Source organism: Coenobita brevimanus, chromosome 63 (genome assembly GCF_032717465.1).
Source record: "Coenobita brevimanus isolate Jiangsu-jjx chromosome 63, ASM3271746v2, whole genome shotgun sequence".
In the NCBI taxonomy this organism is placed as follows: domain Eukaryota; kingdom Metazoa; phylum Arthropoda; class Malacostraca; order Decapoda; family Coenobitidae; genus Coenobita; species Coenobita brevimanus.
This window is the reverse complement of record NC_137016.1, coordinates 40,342,457-40,365,737: the sequence shown is the minus strand read 5'-3', so window position 1 is coordinate 40,365,737 and position 23,281 is coordinate 40,342,457. Positions and strand designations below refer to the sequence as shown.

The 23,281-nt window shown below is 41.1% G+C and overlaps 1 protein-coding gene across 1 annotated transcript; it reads right to left on the bottom strand.

Annotated features, from left to right (window-relative positions):
- Nucleotides 1-325: 325 nt before the first annotated feature.
- On the bottom strand, nucleotides 326-23,085 carry LOC145404441 (uncharacterized). Its single transcript, XM_080275959.1, has 16 exons — nucleotides 23,068-23,085; nucleotides 13,332-13,488; nucleotides 12,416-12,556; nucleotides 11,087-11,185; nucleotides 10,309-10,469; nucleotides 8,185-8,376; nucleotides 7,642-7,797; nucleotides 6,952-7,110; nucleotides 6,530-6,719; nucleotides 5,846-5,976; nucleotides 5,507-5,662; nucleotides 5,150-5,275; nucleotides 3,517-3,711; nucleotides 2,910-3,161; nucleotides 2,040-2,233; nucleotides 326-1,126 (listed from the first exon to the last, which is right to left on the bottom strand). The coding sequence occupies exons 1-16, from the start codon at nucleotides 23,083-23,085 to the stop codon at nucleotides 826-828; spliced, it is 2,628 nt and encodes an 875-aa protein (XP_080132085.1). The 3' UTR covers nucleotides 326-825.
- Between the last annotated feature and the right edge of the window lie 196 nt (nucleotides 23,086-23,281).

The window sequence follows — 23,281 nt, the reverse complement described above, 5'->3', positions numbered from 1 at the left end:
ATTTGGCTTCTACCTTCCCACACATTTACTACACTACAGTTCCCGCTTTCTCACATCTTCCACCTCAGTCCACCTAATTCACCTGGAGCCCTTGTCTAACCCTTAATGCACTTTTGTGGACTCCTCATTGGATCATTGTGAAAAAATAACCTATTTTCTGATTTTTTAAAAGTTACCTTCCTCTTTACATCTCTGAATGCATCACCAATGAGGGTAGATATTACTGTACAATATTATACAGTACTGTACATAAAATTTATATGAACTAAAAATTATGTACCTTCATATTACCTCTCATTTTGTCAGTCTCACCACTAACACTTAACATAATAACCCCAGATCAACCAGGACATGGGTATTCATAAATTTCATATTCAAATGGTTTTCTTTTAGCTAATGAATTCCTTGTAAATAGTGATGGCTAATTGTACTGCAGCAGTACCATTCTAAAAATGGAATAAGGCTTACTTTTCATTCTTCTTTGGGTTGCATAATACCTTTATAACAGTAATGTTATACAGTGTCTGACAGCTTCTCGATACCCCTTCAATAATGCATAAAAAATAAATTGAGTGACTAAGCTCAAAAGTAAGGCATAAGTATACTGGAATCTTGTTTCAACAGTTAAAATCTTTGTGTGTCAATGAAATAACAACACCATTGTAACACAGCATGGAGATACAGTACTAGGGTGTACAATATTACTAAAATTTTACGACAAACTGGAAGTTTTCCTAGTTTCCAAACAGCCAAATACCATAGGCAGGCCTCATGGGAGGCATCATACCAGTAATTTGGATTTCAAGGTTCCCATACAGTCAAAAGTCATGGGTAAGCCCCTTGGGAGGCATCATAAATTGGATTTCTCATGACACGTCGAGGTGAGTTGAGCGGTGAGGGCTGAGGCAAACCATACACTGCACTGAAGGCTGCACGGTAGCTATTTTGTGAGGCCAGGGAGGACCGTGAGGAGTCAAGGGTATCCTGCTGATTGGGGGGAAGGTGAGGACTGGGGGCAGGCAGAGGTTTGAGACCATCCTTGATTGTGGGAACGCCAACATTTGGGCTGTCCTCCATCCCTGTGAATACTGTTGACACAGAGGCTGCTGCTCCCAGGCGCTTGTGTCTGAAACATAAAATCATCATCAACATCATTATCCAGATTTCTTTTTCCAGCTAAAGGTGGGGTGAGGTAGGGTCCAGAGAACAAGAAAAACCTGACAGAAGGAGAATCAGCAAAAGTCTGCCCAATTAAATGGGCCATGCTCTAATTTACTCACCACTTATGCTCCTGGACTCCTGACTCCATCCCATAGGCATAAACATCCACATTTATGTGATTCATTGTACTTATCAGCTAGGGCCAAGCCAGCGATTATCACATGAAGCATTAACATGATTAGAAAATATATCAACATATGGACATCTGTCCTAAAGCTTGTTACTTGCAGAAACATAATTATATAGTATAATTTTGTGCATGGTTCAACACCTGCACTACTGTACTGTACTGGGTGAAATGCCAATAATTTTAACTGCTCAGTTATGCTTTATCCGCAGTTCAGCCATATGGCTGATGTACTAAGTACATTTTGCCTTTGATTACCCCAAACCCGTGTCTTTTCTGATGCCTCTGCAAACTAGATGTTACATAAGGACTAAAACTAATACAAAAAAAAAAGGAAAGACAGTCCAATTTTATCCCTTCTACAATGTATGGATCCAAAGCCATGTTACTATAGACCAGTACATTAAGTGTAGATGGCCAGCTAACTCCCCTCAGTGACATGACATGACTGCAAATCCTCAAGTCTGCTTTTGGATTGAACATATACATAACTATTACTCTGATTGGGCCTTTAAATCACTAGATCACCAGGTGACATTAAAAATAGTGTAATTTGTGAATACTCTAAAGCTAATAAAATGTATCCTGAAACATCAAAACATAAGTGTCAGACCTGAATTTGTGAGTGAATCTGTGAATAATGTGAAGCTAATAAAAACTTTGCATGCAGTAATATCAAAACTTAGAAGACCTGAACTTGTGAGCTTGGCGTGCAATGACCCTCATTTTGGGTGTGAAGACGAGGCCCAGGATGAGTGACGCCAGGACAAGTAGTGCGACACTGGTGGTGGGTGGCTCCAGGACAGGTGGGGCCAGGTAGCTCATCACCGCCCATACACACACCACCGGTGCTGACACACATGCAGTCAGCAGTAACCAACGACCCTGTACACACATATGACAGCATTACCGTACTGTCAGCTGACAAGGCTATCTAGCATTTTTTCCTTAGCATTTTTTTTTTTTTTTTACATATTACAGATTATAATTCTTCTGTATGATATTTACCTCTATTCCAGTATCAACATAGATCCCACAAATAACATACAAGAATATACAGTACATAGAAACCAGTTACAGAAATAGACTAGCTAGAAAGAAAGAGATACTAGGGAGCTTTCTTGAGCCTCCCCTTAACCAACAAGAATACAGTACGAGGCATATTCATCATTACAAATACATACACAAAAGAGATATGGAAGTAGTATTCTTCATCCAGATCTCCAGTGAAAATGGACAAAAGGCTAATAAAACTATACTGCTTTAAATTCACTGCACTGTGGCTCTATTGCCTTTTCATAATAGATATGTATGTATGTATGTATGTAGTATGTAAGTATTTATTTATATTCTGTATGTATGTATGTATATATATATGTATGTATGATGTATGTATGAATGTATGTATGTATGCCAAGAAAGGGTTCATACCAGATGGATAAAGACTATTTCATATAGTGGATCAAGGAGTACAAGCTAAGCAATGGCAGGTTCTTTCAGTACTGTACTCTGCTGTACTATAGTTTAAACTACTGAGCATGTAGCCAATAAGTTTTCTCACCTCATTATGGTTCCTGTGAATATTGCGGTTGGCAGCAGCGAGAACCAGACTGAGGATGAGAAGGAACAAAAGGTACACACGAGCAGCAAGTGTGGCCATATGTTTCTGGCCACACTCTCGCCCACCACCCTCAGCCACCCTCACCAATGGCTCCTCCCCAGCATCCACACCCCCAGCATGGCCCAGCAGACATAGGGCTGCCTGAACTCCAACCATGAAGAACAGAGATACATGCAGGTTTGCCTGAGACACCTGTAATTCAATAACAGTATGTGTGAGCCATCAAGGAGAGGATATGAAAGACTTATCAAGAATGAAAAGTAATAGCTGTTGCTGAGACTAGCATTAAGAGGGAGTTTATGTATTCATACATACATTAGGTTTTTCTACTGACCATCTGTCATTATTAAGCCAACCGCAACTGCAGCAAATTACAGATTACTCATACTAACTTTCTAAATAAAGGTGAATGATGCAATACTACAAATTGTGCTAAAAAAAAAATAAAAAAAAAAAAAAAAAAAGATGCTCATGTACTTTACAATGATAAATTTCCAGTACACAGTGGAAATAATATCTTTCTGTAAGTTACCCCAGTTTTCCTCACCTGACCTCCAACCCCAACTGCCACAAGAGCCCTGAGATGCATGGCCTTGACTAGCAGTATGGCATAGCTGAGGGCCAGGCACATAGGGGGAGCCCATTCCCTTAGTGCACAGGTGAGAGGGGCAGGGGGCAGCACATACACCACACACGATGCATATGTACCCATCACACTCATCAGCAGAACACCACCCAGTACCTGACAACACAATGCAATACATAACACACCATAAATTTAGTATTACATACAACTTACAGTCATAACCTAGGCAATTCTGGAGATTTTGTAAGAGTATTCCTGAGAGATTTATTCTGTAAATTACAACCCAACATTCTCTTCTATGTTACTCATGCAAAGATGTCACTATTAAAGCAATATAAAGAAAATAAAAATATTAAAATTCAATATGCAAAACAGAGCACTATGGAAGAGGTGCAACAAAGCCTACTATACCACTCAGAATATGGTCTCTGTTCTTTATCACTGCCATCATACAGCAGCTCTGATTTTTTTTGAGAGAAAAGACTATCTTTACTTGTAGCCTAATACTGTATATCAGTATACAAGAGACATTATTGTTATTATTATCATCATCCTTGTTAAAAAGTACAGACATCATCATCATCCTGAACTTTTTTCCAAAGTGAAGATGGGGTGAAGTAGATAATGAAAGATTATTATTATTACAGTATTATAATTATTATTATCAATATTATTATTATGAGTGGTGGTGGTGCTAACCATCATCCACTCACTTGATGTAGTGCTGCCTACTTCTTCCTTAGCCATTATCATTCTTTTTCTGTGCCTGCCCTCCTCTCTTCCTATTTCTCCCATCTTTCCTGTCACTTCTTATTGCTTTTCTTTCCTTTACAGGTGGCTTTACATTGAGTGACAAGCCAAATGGTTTCCTGTAAGCCAAGAAACCATTTACAGCGCTGGGTGGTAACCATATAACCAAACCATACATGCTCCCTATGTGTCAGCAAGTAGGTTGGTGGAGGGTTAGTGCCCCTCCCCATAAAACAAATAACTCAAAGTCAGATGGCCATCCCTTATGGGATTATGGCATCTGGGAATAGATAGATAGATAGATTATTATTATTATCATTATTAACATTTTTGATGGGGCAATAATCGAACAGATGATAGATGGATGGATTAATTATTATTACAGTACATTACTTACCAGGATAAACTACAGTAAACTCTCAATTATCCAGCATAATTCAGCCAAGCCTTACACAGAATAACAAGAAACGCCAGATATTCCATAGAATCCCCCACTGGCTTAACTTTCTGTGTTGAGCCGGATATTGCATTACTCTCCACCTCGACCTTCTATCCTAAAAACTTTCCCATGAGTAAAAGATAAAAATTAAGCATTAAATACAATAAATTAATGATACAATACAGTAATACAGCCCCGGCTGGCTACCGTTTATGAGCCAGTTGATAAACCTCGACCCCGGATTTTGCAGAGAACCACTGGTTACATCTAGTTTCAGTGCCGGATGTTGCATAATTTCACCAGAGATTGCTTTAATGGAGCTGAATCAGCAGTCCTGGATATTGCATTGGGCTGGATATTGGGATGATAGATAATTGGGAGTTTACTGTATTGCATGGTACTGACCTGTGGTCCAGTAAGTGTGCCATCACAGACCCTGATGGCTACATACACAATGATGTAGAGTGATGCCAGCACACCTACACATGCCACCACCAATACTGAGAATGCCCATGTTCGGCCTATGTAGTCCTGCAAGTGACAGTAAAAACAGTGACAGAACTTTGAAGAGCAGGGATCTGAGGCTAGACTATCATACTGCTATTTGAAAAATCTACCTTAAGGTCAATTTAATAATATGATGGTATCTGGAATAAAATACAAAGCACATCATACGAGTGAAGTGGTTATACACTACATGTACCTGCATTATATGGAGAAATGAGAGGAGTGATGCCTCTGTGAATCTACTCAAACTCCTACCTGATGTGTGAGCAGGACAGCCTTCACCCCTGAGTCTTCCTCCTTGTTGTGCACTGCCACCAGCCCCAGTGTCCTCCCTCGCCTCATCTCCTCCTTGGGTCGCCCCGCCTCACTTGCTGACCAAACCACCCCAGTGTCCTCGCGATACACTCCCACCTGACACACATGCACACAAATGTAGGAACACAGAAAACAAGAATGTAGCCATAAAAGGGTGAAAAGGAAAGTGGTATTAAAAAACCCATATTATATTTGGAGGGCTATATGCAAATAATGGAGGGTCAAGGGTCCAGGAGACTGTGTTGTATTTCAGTTAGGAGGGATTCTTATGCTACTGACCTGGCGGATGCCCTGTGGGGTAATATGATTGATGGTGAAGGTGTTAACTAGCCGGCCATCAGCAGTGTAACGGATACGATCGGCCCCGCTGCCTACTGTGAATGACAGCTTCAGCAATGCCTCAAGAACATCTGAAAAGTACGAAGTGATGAAACACTACTGAGAGGGGGACAACAAAATGCTTTAATACATATATGTATTACTAAATGAATGTTAAAGATATCAAAGCAATATCATTACAATACTTTAGCACGATACCATATCATTAATCATATTATCTGCCATTTAAAATGAATCATTGTAATCTTCCTCTAACTTAATTCAAATACATCCTGTTTTTTTTTTTTTTTTACAGAATACAATAAACTACTGCAGATCAGCTTAGTGTCCTTGACCCTGACACAGAGTACTCAAATTGCAACATAACAGTTCAAACTAAAATTCTCCAAAGTAGGATAACAGTGAGGAGGTGGGGGAAGGTGGAGGATGAAAGGGAGGGATGGGGTGGAAGAATATATAAAGGTAATGTGAACTGGAGGCAGGGCAACTTGATAACAGAGGACAGGGTGACATGGCGATTATTTGTTTGCGGCCACTCCCTCCAGGATTAAGGCATCTTGTTATAGATAAATGGACAGGACTGGATCTCATGCACTCATTTTACCAGAGTGCTAGATGCCTCACCCTGATGGAGATCGTGTTGGAGGGCCTGGAGGCAATGTACACCAGAAGAACACCTCTCAATCTGCACCAGTCGAAATGCTGCTGCCAGGGATGACACTGCCTTCACTGTGGATGTGGTGGGTGATTCACCAACATGTCTGGCCAGCTCATCCTTATCCAGGCATGGTGATATTGACGTGACCTGCAGAGTCTGAAAAGTGATGATAAACTGTTGTAAATAAGAGTGTACAGAATCCAAAAATTCTTGTATGGTATAGTAATGGAATTTTACATTTGTATTACTACAGCTGCTAACCATACTATTACTGCTGCTACTACTATTCCTCATACTGCTACTACTACTTCTTCTACTATTATACTACTACTCATACTACTATCACCACCACTAGTACTACTACAATTGAAAACAATATAGGAGTCACCTGAGGGTCACAGTGGGAGATGGTGTCAATGTACTGTTGAGCAAGGGGTGCCACCACGGAAGAGTTGCTCAAGATGGCCTCAGCAAAGTACTGACTGAAACCAGGAATGGCAGGGGAGTGGACCTTGACCAGTAATGACCCCGGGAACTTGGTCATCAGCTGCAAGTAACACCAGAGAAAATCACAGCCTCATTACAGTAACACAGCAAGTACAGGGAACCTGATCATCAGAGGTTGGTGAAGCAAAAGAATTTTATAACTTCAGAACAGTACAATAAGTGGATAATGAAATACCATATGTTGTTCTTAATACTGTACCTATGTACAGTACTTTCTAGTGATTCATCTTGATAAGTATGAGTTTAATAAGCAAAAGTTTTATGAGCTACTAACACTGAAAACCTCAGTATGATAAAATTACATACTTTTAAGAAAAATGCTAACTCCATTTTGCTCCTTTTCAGGTGCAGTGGCCCCTAGCCTAGGCTACTGAAGTCCAGTACAGTTAAGGGCAGATGACCTACCTGTCTACTTCCCTTGGTGGCATTACATGATGTGACAACTTCCAGTCTCTTTTGAGGATGCAACCTAAGGAAGCTCATCACTTCAACTAGGTCAGCCTAACCACTAGACCACCACTTTTTAGACAAGAACAATATGAGGGTAATGTCTGTCACAAATAACACTTACCTCTCGCTGTGTATCTTCTTGAGTGGATTCCTCCTCCCCCAGGGTGGCAAACACCCATCTGAGTCGTGCCCGCCTAACGGTATCATCCTTAACCTCTCTTGTGAAGGTGCTCAGCTCATCAGCACTCAGCACCACCAGCACCACACCACCAAACCTCTGCACAAAAGTTTGCTAACAATTATAATCTCTAAAGTGTCGGTATTATGATGCAAGATTTTTAACAATAGAGTACACAGAAATATCATCATCTGGAATGTGATATACTGTAAGTTATGTGTACTGCTTTATACCAACAGCAGTTGATTACTGTAACATAAACTGTGTTATCATTTCTACATTAAAAATACATACAGTATGAGAAAACTGAGTCCTGCACTGCTACTCTGTTTGTCACAACATCTGATCAAGACACTGCCATTTCTTTTGCTAATAAAGGATCAAGACATTACCACTTCTTTGCTAATAAAGAACCAGGTTATTGCCATTTCTTTGTTAATAAAACAGTTACATTATCTGTCACTTAACATCTGATCAGAGCATTACCATTTCTTTGCTAATAAAGTTTTCAACATCCTTGGTGAGGGTGGAGTGGGACTTGATTTGTAGGAAGTGTCGCACAGAGAGTCCTGCCCGCGCTGCCCTCTCCCTCAGGACCCGGCCCGCCCTCTCACAACTGCACACCACACTCACACCCACCACACCGCCACCCACACGCACACCCGCTGACAGAACTGCCTGCGGGTGGTAGTAGCTGTAGTAGTAGTACAGTAGTAGTAGTGGTAGTACAGTAGTAGTAGTAGTAGTAATAACAATAGTACAATAGTAGTAATAGTAGTAGGAGTAGTGGTGGTGGTGGTGAAAGTAGCAGTAGTAGGAGTAGTAGTAGTAGTAGTAGTAGTGGTGGTGGTGGAAGTAGTAGTAGTAGTAGCAGCAGCAGCAGCAGTTGTAGTAGTATAGTAGTAGTAGTAGTAGAAGTAGTAATAATAGTAGTAGTAGTAGTAGTAGCAGTAGTAGTAGTAGTAGTAGTAGTAGTAGCAGTAGTAGTAGTAGCCTCAAGTGAATTTGGTGGACAGCAGAATGAAGTTTCCCTTCTTTTGCAGTCTACCATCTTCCTTTAGGGAGACATGGAAGGGAGTGAGGGACATTTGTATAACCAAGCAGCTTTTCTACGCAGTCATATTGGTGTCACCACATGAAGGCGTCCCTATTCCCCTGTAGGAGAAATATATACAGTATAAGAAAACATATGCAGATAGTTGGGTCAGTTAGACTGTCAGGATTCTAGGAGCTTGGATGATGAGTGGCTGAGTGCCTGACCCATTCCACTAGGCCTGTAGCTGGTTAGTTCTCCCTATAACGTGTCTTTTCTTTCCTTCATATTTGAACCTGGCCTCACTTCATCCTTAATGTTACGTGGGAAAGAGGTAAGGATGATGATGATGATGAAAAACCTATCTCCAAAAGGTCACAGCTTCAATTTTGTAAGTCGGGAAGCAGGTGTATTTCACAAGTATGGCAGGCTGTACAAATTTTTTTTTATTCAACAAGGAAAAATTTCCATACTGTTCAGCTGCTTTATATGAGACACAAAAATAACAAAAATACTAAAAATATATATTAACTTTTAATTACGGGGGGCACTCACCATCCACTCACTCGATGTAGAGCTGCTCTCGGGTGTCTGTCCTTTCCTTTCCTCCTCCTTTCTTTCCTTCTTCATTTGTCGTTCTTTGCTTCATTATTTCCTCGTCCTTCTGCCTACGGGTGACTTTACACTCCCTCTTCCATCTATCTTTCCTTTATTCTTTCCTCTTTTGCCTGTGACTGACTCTACACTGAGTGACAAGCCAAATGGTTTCCTGTGCACCAGGAAACCATTTACTATACTGGGTGGTAACCAGATAGCCAAATAATGGCGCCTGGTGGTTTAATGGGTAATTATGGCACTCCAATCGGATTGAGCCGGTGAGGGTTTATATCCAAGGAATGGCTGGGGTATATTGCTCACGTAATGCCCCCCAAGAGATGAGTGAGCCTGGTCACTCTCATCTTAAATGTCAGGACCATCTTGCCTAGCCATGGGCTTCTACGCTCCTCATGGGGCAACATAGGAATGGATGATGGATGCCCTTTTTGACTGATGTATTGTTTTCGTTATTCATCATTATCAACATTATTATTATTATTATTATTATTGGGTCTGGTTAGTACTTGGATGGGTGACCGCCTGGGAACACCAGATACTGTTGGCATCCCTACGTGTCAAGTGGGGTTGGTGGAGGATTAGTGCCCCTCCCTGTAAAACAATTAACTCTAAGCCCTTGACCACCCCGTTTGGGATATATGGCGTCTGGCAATGGATGGATGGATGGATCATTATTATTATTTTTATGTTACCAAACGGTTATATTCGGCTGAGTGAATCTCTTGGTGGTAAGGGGGTTCATGACGGTTATCTCCTCCAGTTCGGAAGGTCCACGGAAAAGTCATTTCTAAGCGTGGGGGAGGAGGAAATGTCAGGAGATAGCAAGAATAATATCGTAGTGAAGACGTCAATGTGTGTATCTGTACCTGGCCAGTGAGATGTAGAAAAAAGAAAAGAAAAGAAAAGAAAATCGTCAGGAGATATCAGGAATAAAATCGTATGGAAGAGTTTAATGTGTGTACCTGCAGCTGGTCCGTGAGGTGTGGTGCTGTGGTAAACACATTATCAGCCGGCGTGGCGATGTGAGCAGCAGCAGCAGCGGTGATGAGCAGGGGCGTGTTGAAGGCGTGTAGGGGAGACGCTGACCCCGCCACCACATCATGCGACCCTACAGCAACCACACCTGGGGAACAAGGCATCCTGACTAATTTTAACAAAAAACAAATCACCATAACAGGAGTGTAATATATATATATATATATATATATATATATATATATATATATATATAGATAGATAGATAGATATAGATAGATAGATAGATAGATAGATAGATGGATGGATAGATAGATAGATACTATATATGCCCAAGATATTGGATTCGACCCTGAGGCAGTCAGACAGACAGACAAACAAACTAATAAAAAGATAGACAGATAGATAGATGTTATTTACGCAAGATGTGTATGTATTGCAAAAACAATAGATAACATACAAGAGAATGTTCAGCCGGAATGTGCAGGATAAAATCACAAAAGAAGAGGTGTTGGAGAACCACCTACGCCAACGAGATCACCTGGTATTCGCCTCTTCTATTCTCACCTTACTCTGTTGGGTAATATTCCTAAGCTGAGAGGCGTGGTAGGTTTCTCTGCTCATAGATGATTTTCTTCGATATAAAGTGCCAGGTAACGTAACGGACATACCTTGAGGCTGAAGCTGACACACTGGAATATTGGGTGAACTTTTAGGTGAGTTTCTGTTCTTCTCCCAACTAAACAGCAGTAATTTTTGACTTACCGAGGAGCGGCGGGTGCGGAGGCTGTGTATCTTGCAGGAGTCTGACCGTCTGCCGCAGCGCTGTGTCTGGATCTCCACAAGCATCATACACCCGCAGTCCTGATATAACAACAGAAGAGTAATACAGTGTCACAAGCGTATACACCCACAGTCCTGATACAACAACAGGAAGAATAATACAGTCTGTCCGGACAAATTCCCCTTGCTTTTCTCCACATAATTTTGTGGTGGAACTCTATGTCACACTGCCTTGTATCACGGCTGTACTGCGTCGACGATAGCTATTTCTCCAAGTATTTGTCATTTTGTGTTTACTTGCCATATTCTCCACATTCCCTCTTGCCCTTCGGCGACATCATTGCCTTATAGTGTTGCGGCTTCCAGAATGATACAAAAAGAATTTACATACAATAAAATGCATGCCAACTGTGTTTCTGTAACCTGGACTAAATGGTATACAAAGGTTCTAAATAAAAATACATGTCAACTCTATTTGTATTTCTGCCACTTGTAATAAATAGCATACAAAAAGATCTAAATAAAAAGTAATGTATGCCAACTCTATTTGTATTCCTGTGACTTGTATTACTTAGTATAGTATACCGTAATGTATACCAACCCTATTTGTATTTCTGTAACCTGTATTAAATGATATACAAAAAATATAAATAAAACGTAATGTATGCCAACTCTATTTGTACTTTTGTAACCCATACTAAATGATAATTGAAGATTCTAATTAAAAAAAAAAATGTATGCTGTCTATTTCTGTCTGTAACTCCCTACTGACCAGAATATTACAGGACACTAACGTACACTTGGAAAATACGTCCAAAATTTTGATGCTCATTAAGAGAAGTAATTTTTTTTTTTTCGGAGAGGTGATGATGATGATGATGATGATGATGATGGTAATAATGCTGCATATAATACTGATGAGTATGACTACCACGGCTATTGTGGTGATGATCATGAACATGATGATGATGACGATGATGATGATGATAGTTGTAATACTGATAATTATCCTTGCCAACACGCTTATGATGATGCGGATAATGATGATGATGGTAAAATATATGGCGATAAAATAGGTGAGAAAACGCGATGATAATAACAAAGATGATGATGATGATGATGATGATGTAATACTGATAATTATGCTTGCCAAGACAAATATGATGATGTAGAGGATGATGATGATAATGATGATGATGATGGTAAAATATATGGCGATAAAGTAAGTGAAAAAACATGATGCTAATAACAAAGATGATGATGAAGATGATGATGATGATGAAGATGATGACGATGATGATGATGACTTACCGATAGTGTAGTCGTGCTGTGATTGATTGTTGATGGTCGTTAAGGCCCACTCCGCCGCTACCACCTGCTCCACCGCACGACCCCTCACTCCACCACACCCACCACCACCACCACCGCTGCCGTGTATGTCCCCTACCACACCTGTAATACCACACCACACCTGTAACACCATACCATTATCACCACACCACACCAGCATCACTACACATGCCTTCACTCCACCACACGCACCACCACCACCACCGCTGCCGTGTATGTCCCCTACCACACCTGTAATACCACACCACGCCACACCTATAACACCACACCACACCTACAATACAATACTACTATCACCACACCACACCAGCATTACTACACATGCCCCTCACTCCACCACACGCACCACCACCACCACCACCACCACCACCGCTGCCGTGTATGTCCCCTACCACACCAGCAATACCACACCACACCTGTAACACCATATCAACATACTACACCTGCTTATAACACCACACCTTTCTCTAAGACCACACCATTAACACCACAACTTCCTCTCACACCACATCATAAATGTATTACCACATAAATAATACCAAACATACGTAGGCTATAACACCACACATGTAATACCACAGCTACCTCACTCCACCACAAGCTCCGCCACCACCACCATCACCACAACCATTGCTCCTGTGCACCTACACACCTATATCATCACACATAACACCACACCATATGTCTTTGGGTCGTTCTTAACACGTTTTCCTTAGCGATTTGGTCTGTACATTACATCATACTTTTGCACGTTGTAATGCAAACTATGTCGATATTAAAGCAATATAGATAAAACAGAAGTGAATGTTAAGGTGTAATATGCTAAATAAATCCCTTAGGCAGAGGTGCTACGAAACGTCAAACCAATACTTCTTACCGATTATAACATCCCCGGGGAGGTGAAGTGGTGGGGGGTCCAGGGTGGCGCTGGCTCCCATCACCATCACCGTCATCATCACCATCACACTCTGGAATACAGAGTTCAACTTCAATCCCATCATTATCACCATCAACACCACCTTCACCATCATACTCTGCAATATAGACAATGTTAACATGTACCACCATGGTCACTATCATCATCACCATTACCCTTCATAGTTCTTTCACATTTAGTACCTCCTTTACACAATTTGATATCATAAATTCCCAAATAAACACAGCAATTTCTCTGAACCAGGACCTTTCTAAAATTAATCAATGGGGACAAACAAATCTGGTCTCATTTAATGTTCAGAAAACAAAATACATTAATTTCTCCAACAGCAAGAATCCCTCAGACTGTCACATAATTTTCAATGATGTCAATATTCCCATATCCACTACAATTGATATCCTAGGTGTTACTCTAAACCCCAACCTAAGCTGGACAGCTTATGTGAAATCCCTTGCTAAAAATGCTTCCAAAAAATTGGGACTTATGTACAGAGTTCGTGAGTTCTTCACTGACGAGCAGATGGCCACAATATACAAAAGTCATGTGCGTTCTCAGATCGAACACTGTTCGCCACTGTGGAGTGGATGTGGAGCGGTTGCACTGAGGCAGTAGGACAAAATTCAAAATAAAGCCATTAGATTAATCAATAATCCTGCCATTACGCAGGACCTTCCTCCTTTATCAGTACGTAGAGATGTTGCTTCTTTAGTATTATTTTATCGATATTTTTACCGTAAGTGCTCTGACGAACTGGCGTTAATTGTGCCTCCCCTTCACATTTTTTCCCGAAATACTCGGGCAGCTGGGAGCGCCCATGAACTCACACTCTCTCCCCCAAAATGCAGAACCTCAGCTTATCAAAATTCATTTATCCCCAGAACTACTACTCTCTGGAATTCACTTCCTGGGAGTTGTTTCCCACAAATATTTAATCTACTTCAATTTAAATCCGGTTATCAATATTTTATGAATGGATGATGCCATTAGGAACATGGACTTTTTTTTTTCCTTTGTTTTTCCTTCCTCCGTTCATTATCTTAAAAAAAAAAAAAATCACTAGACGGTAGCTTAGCCATGGGGGGCCTAGGGATCCAGGTCCCCTTGCAGGTCAGACCCTGTGCCCCCACTGGTCTCCCCGTTTGAAATTTCAGATTTTTAATGAGTGTACAATGTGCAACAGAGTCCCCCCCCCGCAGTACAGGATTTGGCCCCACCTTCCCCCCCCCCCCCATTCTGAAAACCTGTCTATGGTACAGACTGGAATACAGAAAACGTTTACCTTCAGTGTTATTTTTAAGATAAGTGCCATCTGTATCATCATTACTATTATTTTCAGTAATATTATCCTCGTATTCTGCGATGCAAAAGCCGTTCACTTGGTTCTCAACGCTACCTTCAGTATTATTATCGTTCTCGGCGTCCCTTTCAGAGTCAACATCACCCTAAAACTCGTCGTCAATGCCACTTTTCTTCAGCGACCATAACTAACTTATAAATTTAAAACACGCAAATTTGCGCGGTTGTTAATCTCACGAGGGTTTCCAAGAGGGCCTCCCCGTGACAAATGGCATCACCCGTAAATCGACGCAAGGCATTCTTTGACGGACTCCCCCATGACAAATGGCCCAACCCGTCACACTTCACACCCCGCCGAGTGCTGGTCCCTGAACATTTATTGCAATATTTCCTTCTTACATACGCACATTCTTGATCGTTATTAAAATATTCTCTCTCTCACTCTCTCTCTCTCTAACGCGAGCTTTGTAGATCTACGAAAACAGCCGTCCATACTGCCGGCCATACAGAGAGAAACAGATGTAAATAAATGGACAGATGAACAGGTTTCAAACTGAGAACACGAATGGGAAGCCAAGCCTGTAATTTTTGGCGACACACGAATGGGAAGCCAAACCTGTAATTTTTGGCGAAACACGAATGGGAAGACAAGCCTGTAATTTTTGACGACACACGAATGGGAAGACAAGCCTGTAATTTTTGGCGAAACACGAATGGGAAGACAAGCCTGTAATTTTTGGCGACACTTACTCAAGCCTGGCCTCTACATCATCGCTGAATGTAATTATGTGATCTAAGGTAATAAAATATAATGATCATAAGCTATTAAGAAAAGTTAATTAAAAACAGGGGTGTGCTTGGGGGAAGGGCGGATGGCATGGTGTGTGAGGATGGGCGAGGGATGGAAAGAGAGAGAGAGAGAGAGGTTATATTTATTTCTCATTCTTCCTCAACATGACTCAGTGCCGAATAGTAATAGCCTATCCTTTGCCACTATTGATGACTGCTATTGCGACAGGCCATTGTTCGGTACCACGTCAACAGTTTCAGTCAGTGCCGATATATGAGAGAGAGAGAGAGAGAGAGAGAGAGAGAGAGAGAGAGAGAGAGAGAGAGAGAGAGAGAGAGAGAGAGAGAGAGAGAGAGAGACGTTCCTTAAAATTACGCACATAAAGGGAGAGAGAAAGAGACGCTCCTTACAATTACGCACATAAAAGGGTCATGAGAGAGAGAGAGAGAGAGAGAGAGAGAGAGAGAGAGAGAGAGAGACTCTCCTTACAATTACACACATAAAATGGTCAAGAGACAGAGAGAGAGAGAGAGAGAGAGAGAGAGAGAGAGAGAGAGAGAGAGAGAGAGAGACGCTCCTTACAATTACGCACATAAAAGGGTCATGAGAGAGAGAGAGAGAGAGAGAGAGAGAGAGAGAGACTCCTTATAATTACGCACATAAAGGGATCGAGAGAGAGAGAGAGAGAGAGAGAGAGAGAGAGAGAGAGTAATAGAGAGAGAGAGAGAGAGAGAGAGAGAGAGAGAGAGAGAAAGAGAGAGAGAGAGACTCCTTATAATTACGCACATAAAGGGATCGAGAGAGAGAGAGAGAGAGACTCCTTATAATTACGCACATAAAGGGATCGAGAGAGAGAGAGAGAGAGAGAGAGAGAGAGAGAGAGAGAGAGAAATAGAGAGAGAGAGAGAGAGAGAGAGAGAAATAGAGAGAGAGAGAGAGAGAGAGAAATAGAGAGAGAGAGAGAGAGAGAGAGAGAGAGAGAATTTGGGTGAGACGCACCTTAGTCTCAAATAATGAATAATTTTTGAATATAACCTCACTTCCTGTCAAAACAATATTCACGGATTTTTTTTATTTCTTAGGAATTCCTTCAGTGTCTCCAGGAAGGACAAAAAATAAATAAAAAACGAAAAATCTAAAACCAGAGAAAATAATGAATAAATAAATAAATCACACCATAAGTATCTACCTATCTATCTATACATCTGTCTATCTTTAGCCAGACGCCTCAATCCCTTAAGGGGTGGCCACAAACAAATCGCCTCCATGTCGCCCTGTCCCTTCCATTTCGCTGACCTCCCCCCAACTTACACCTCCGTCTCTCATATAGGTCTACCTCTCTACACCATCTCTATAAAAAGTGGGGGAGGGAAATTGGGAAAAAAACAAAAGGTGAAATAATTTAACCTGTCCTCTAATCCTTCACTGTCCCATAATAAATAAATAAATAAATAAATAAATAAATAAATCAGAGTATAAACGTAATTTATAAAAAAAGGATAAATATGGAAATACGAGTAAACAAAAGGTGACCTATTTTACTTGTCATTTAATTCTTTATTATCGCATCATGACCGTAGAGGCTCGAGACTGGGTTAATTAGATTTTTTTTCTATGCAAGGAAGAAGGAACCAAAGGCCACAAGCCCTCCGAGCAAAAACAAAAACAAGGTAACATTGAGCCAAATTCAAGATCCGTTCGTTTCGAGGTAAGAGTTCATTTAGGTACAAGTAACCAGTCCTCATTCCCTGAGCGGCATTATGTGAGCAAAAAAACCTTATCCAACTCTACAATGTGAACATATATTTTACATCCTGTTGGGGAGGTTTAAGCTACTAGACTACCAGGCGTTCCTATGGCTATATGGTCACCACCCAACGTAATAAATCGTTTCCTGGGCTGCAAGAAATCATTTGATTGGTTACTTAGTGTACAGTCACGTTAAGGTAACACTACATCAAGCGAGTGGAGGGTTGGCGTCCCCATCTACGACAAACTAAAATAGTACAGATGAACAAGTCCAAGGTACTACATGTGGGAACTACAGGGCCTTCCGGTTAATGCCCTTGATGTGGTGTGGCGCGGTGTGGTGTGGTGTGGTTGTGGGAGGGTGAGTTTCTCTGGCATGTGGTGTGGGATGGTGAGTTCGTGAGATGTGGTGTAATGTGAGAGGGTGGCATGGTGTGTTGTGTGATGTGGTGTGGCATTGCTGAAGTCTACTGGAGTGAAGCATCTTGTGTCCGAAAATCACTGGAGAGAGACAGATGGACAGAGCCACTCCTACAGACACTCCCACATAAAAAAAATAAACAGGGAACTACTGTATGAAAATTAATAAATAAATAATAACGGAGAAATATATGCCTTATTGGACAGAATAATTAAATGCAAAAATCACTGGGGAATCTCTGACGGCGCGGTGTTGTGAGAGATTTCGGCTTAGGTTGTGGCGCGTTCCAATCCGGTGCTCCTGGACCTCTCGGCTCGGCAGCATCTTCCTTCCGCCCACCTGAGTTCCGTCCCAGTTTAGCGATCTCAAAAATTGGCGGTTGATGTCACTGGTGCGACAGTACGCGATGTATTTTGATTTCGCGTGTTTTGGCGGGCTATTTTGGCGTGTGGGGTAGGAATTTGAATTAGGATGTTGCGAGGGTTATGGCGGTGATAGGTAAACAAGCTGGGGAAGAAATTGTATTTTTGGTCGCGTTTGGGTGCGTGAAGGGGAAGAATCTGTCTTTTTGGTTGCGTTTGGGTGCGTTGAGGGTAATTCATTCATTCGGGGTGGGTGGAGTGAGGCGGGACGGTCATGCCAAGAGTCAGCCGGGTGTGGATGGGGGGATGGGAAAAGGCCACAGAATTACCAAACCTTAATTCTCGCTGGGTGTTACTGCAGGGACAAATAATAACATACATCTATTTGTCTATCTATCTATCTATCTATCTGTATAAAGGGGTATATTTTTCGTTCATTCTTGATTTTTAAATGGTTAATAACGGCTATATCAAACCTCCTCCAATTCCGAAGCTCCTCGAAAATGAGTATATTCGCTTGAGGTTGCAAGAATATAGAGGCGTCATATATATGGCAAAAAAGAAAGAACCAAAGACTGAGAACCCGCAGCTGTTTTCTTTCATTTACTGTGTGCGTGTGTGTGTGTGTGTGTGTGTGTGTGTGTGTGTGTGTGAGAGAGAGAGAGAGAGAGAGAGAGAGAGAGAGAGAGAGAGAGAGAGAGAGAAAGTGAATGAGTCAAATAGGTAAAAACCTTTTGATTCTATCCTTACGAGTACACCTGTCTCTAGACATCCTGCTTCCCCTTTCCCTCGCGCCCTCCCTCTCTCACTCACTCTCTCTCTCTCTCTCTCTCTCACACACACACACACACACACACACACACACACAAACTAAAGCTGGGATTATTGAACGCTTAGCTAACCTCAGTAAGTTGGAAAAACGATTCTGCAGTGAGGTATCTGTCGTGCAGTGAGGTGTGTGTAGATGAGTGTGGTATTAGTTGTGTAGGAAGCTAACAGCACTGGAAAAATTGTACTTAATGTAATACAGCTTTATTTTGGAGACTAACCTGCTTTTATTCTAACTTGGCCTAAAATTGTCATCTCTCCATCTTGCATGTTGAGTTGCAAAAATAGATTAACAATAGAGAATAATGCCAGAAGGGAAATTAATAGAACTACCATGAAAAACACGTAGAATATTAGTATTATCTTTTTTCTATCATTGATTTATGTGGAATATACTGCAAAAAGACGAAAATTTGGGCCACGTCAAGGTGAAAGGAGTATAACGTGATTTTTTAACTGGCAGTGGAGAGAGAGAGAGAGAGAGAGAGAGAGAGAGAGAGAGAGAGAGAGAGAGAGAGAGAGGACGTGTGTGTGTGTGTGTGTGTGTGTGTGTGTGTGTGTGTGTGTGTGTGTGTGTGTGTGTGTGAGGTGCAGCACATGTGTCACTGATTAAAACACGTAGTTGCTGAAATTAACATGTCATTAAATTCACCCTCTCTCTCTCTCTCTCTCTCTCTCTCTCTCTCTCTCTCTCTCCCTGACCTCAACAGAACATTCCAAACATTTACACTTCCTCACCTTACGCCACCACCAGACCCACACTAACAAGCGCAGAACCCGCACAAGTCAGGCGGAGAAAGACAGGCAGATAGACAGAAAAAATCGATACCTTAACCTCCACTGGCCTTAAATAGATAGACAGATAAATAGACACCTTTACCTTCACTGGTCTTAAATAGATAGATAAATATATACATCTACCTCCGCTGGGCTTAAATTGATAGATAGTAACTTTATTTTCGCGGGGCTTAAATTAGTAGATAAATAGATATCTTTACCTTCGCTGTTCTTAGTAAGTAGATAGATAGATTGTTAGAAAGGTAAATAGTGGGATATCTTTACTCTCGCTATGTTCTTATAGACAGACAGACAGACAGACAGACCCTTTCTTTCATTATGTTCTTCGTTGTACTTGTTCATTCACGTTCTTTATTATGCTAGAAATAAAACTGGATAATCTATTAAAGTATGATAGATATGTGTGGTCTCCGTATGTTTTATTGTACACACACACACACACACACACACACACACACACACACACACACACACACACACAATCATGCATTCATCCGCACGAGTACACACACACGTACATAAACACCAACACACTTCACACACCCACACTCCACACGCACGAGTAGGCTACATACATACATACATACATACCAGAAAACACACAAAAACATTCTCTCTCTCTCTCTCTCTCTCTCTCTCTCTCTTTCTTTCACACACACACACACACACACACACACACACACACACACACACACACAGACACAGACACAGACACACACACACACACGCTGGTACCCAAGGAAGCATTTAGTGTTAAACGCTGGCACACCGTACAGTTATTAGGCACATTTGGGCTTTCTCTTCCAACTCTCTCTCTCTCTTTCTTTCTCTCTCTCTCTCTCTCTCTCTCTCTCACACACACACACACACACACTGACACGACACACCGACACACCGACACACACACACACACACACACACACACACACACACACACACACATGCAAATTATTCCACGTTCAGATTCAGACATAAGACTTTCAAATGAACACATACACATCCACTACAAATCACTCACTCACTCTCTCTCTCTCTCTCTCTTTCTCTCTTCCCCTCCATCCCCCCCCCCTCCCTCCGGCGTGACAGCCACGTACTGATCACTACCCAAAGTACGAGAGAAAGAGAGAGAGAGAGAAAGAGAGAGAATGTGTGTGTGTGTGTGTGTGTGTGTGTGTGTGTATGTGTGTGTGTGTGTGTCAGTGTGTGTGTCTGTATACTACTGAATGTGTAACGTGTCCTTAGGCTAATGGTTTCTTAAAATATTTAGTGAGTTACAGAGAGACAGACAGACACAGATATAGATGAAAGATGGATAGATAGGGATAGATAAACTGAGACTGACAGATGGATAGCGAGACAAAGTAAGAAAAATTGACTGATAGACTGACTGACTGTGTGTACCATACTGTATAACATGTATTTATTTTCGTCATAGGTTTGTACAGAAAAAACATAAAACAGTGATAAAATGGAGTAAATTTCAACGATAAAATAATAATAATAATAATAATAATAATAATGATAATAAAATAATCCCCTTTCCTCCCACCATCCCCCGCTTTTCTCTCCTCCTTCCACTCTTCCTCCCCCTCCCGTCTCCTCTTCTCCCCCTTCCCACCCATCCTCCCCCTCTCCTTTCTTCCTCTCCCCCTTCCCACCTATCCACCCCCTCTCCTTTCTTCTTCTTCTCCCTCTCCCCTCTCTTCTTCTCCCCCTTCCCTCCCCCCTCCCATTTCCTGTCAGCCAGAGAAAGACTATATATTGATTTATCTATTCTAATTTCGTCCAGGGATTGCCACAGCGTCATCACAACAAATATATTTTTTTCCTTTCTTTTTACGATTCTTTCTTTCTATCTTTTTCTTTTTTCTTACTTTCTTTTTTTGTTTTTTCCGTTTTTCTTTTTCTTTTTTCTTCCTTGCTTTCTTTTTCTCCATTCCTTCTTGCTTTCTTTTTTTCTTTCTTACTTTCTTTTTTTCCATTCTTTCGTTTTCTTTCTTACTTTTTTCCATTCTTTCTCTTTCTTTTTTCTTTCTTAATGTCTTTCTTTTCTCTTTGTTTTTCCCTTCTTTCCTTCTCTTCGTTTCTCCTTTCTTACTTACTTCTTCTTTTCCATTCTTTGTATCTTTTTTCTCTTTTCTTTCTTTTTTGTGCGTGCCAAGTTAATTGTACGCGCTTTCGTAAATGGCAGCCATAAGACTTACCAACATTACAGGCTGCGTCACTGGGTCTTAAACATTTTTGACGCTTCTGGTACTCTCTCTCTCTCCCTCTAATTTATTTCTCCTTTCACTTCTCAATTTCCAGTAAAAGGAGAAAAGAGAATGGCCTTTGGTTCCTTCTTCCTTGCATTAAAAACAAAAAAAGCTGAATTGTATGGACGTATACGAAACGAAATAACATTCATACACAAATTATTCCTTCATTATGGCCATTCAGTGTTACAATGTACGTCACCGATTATTATTATTATTATTATTATTATTACTATTATTATTTTCCAGGATGCCCCTCTGTATACTCACGAGAACCCACTGCAAAGCCCCCTGTGGGTATTGAGGCATTTTAAGAACACCTGGGCTACATTACCTTAGTGTACGAGTATAAAATATATGTATGTGATTTTTTTACAATAAATGTGTGTGTGTGTGTGTGTGTGTGTGTGTGTGTGTGTGTGTGTGTGTGTGTGTGTGTGTGTGTGTGTGTGTGTGTGTGTGTGTGTGTGTGTGTGTGTGTGTGTGTTTCACAATATACTGTATAATGTTAGGTTATAATATACTCAGTGACTTCCACGTCAAAATATATTCGTAAATTAGCCCTTTCAGTAAGATTATTATATTCAAGATGAGGTTAATGAAGCTTATACACACCACCTCTCGAATGAAAATTCCTCAGTTGCATAAAATCGCTTGCTGGAGTTACGGATATTATTGAATTTATTATTAAAGTTATTATTAAGACACGTGAAGTACCGAAATATTATAAATGAAATCACGGTACCTGGAGTGAGCAAGAACCGCGTAATTGATTGCTATTAGTAACGGTCTTGGTGAGATTCAAAATTAAACACTAGAATTTGGAAAGCGACACGTCACCTTTCCGGGGAGAAAAACGTAATTATCTGAGGCGAATGTAGTCAACTTATAATTTTTCTGTCTATCTATGTATTTATTTATGTGTGTGTGTGTGTGTGTGTGTGTGTGTGTGTGTGTGTGTGTGTGTGTGTGTGTGTGTGTGTTACGTGAGGGAATAGATCGTAACTGTGAATTCGTTATTTTTTTTTTTTCTGGAAGGAGGTGAAATGAGCACAGTACAGAATCTCTCACGTCTCCAACTCTTATATAAAAAAAAATAATAAGAATAAAAATCTACGTTATGACACAGACTGGATCGTAAATTTGGTCGTGACTCCAGCCAGGCCACCCAAGTCACCTGCGGCACCTGAGTCATCGCGGGGTGAATGAGGCGTGAGTCAGCGTGGGTCAGGGTGAGTCAGTGGGTTGCGGTGAATGGTGACGGAGAGACAGGGCCAATAAAGACTGTATTTTCGTGTAATTCATTCACTTGGGGTGGTGGAGAGGGACGCCTTCCCGTGGTGGCAATGTTATAACCGGGGGGGATTCACTGACCGGCTACACAAACGTCC

Coding starts and splice junctions, on each gene's coding strand:
- LOC145404441 (XM_080275959.1), bottom strand. Junction 8,377..10,308: donor ACCTCACGGACCAGCTGCAG/GTACACACATTA, acceptor TACCACCCGCAG/GCAGTTCTGTCAGCGGGTGT. Junction 6,720..6,951: donor TCTCCCACTGTGACCCTCAG/GTGACTCCTATA, acceptor ATCACTTTTCAG/ACTCTGCAGGTCACGTCAAT.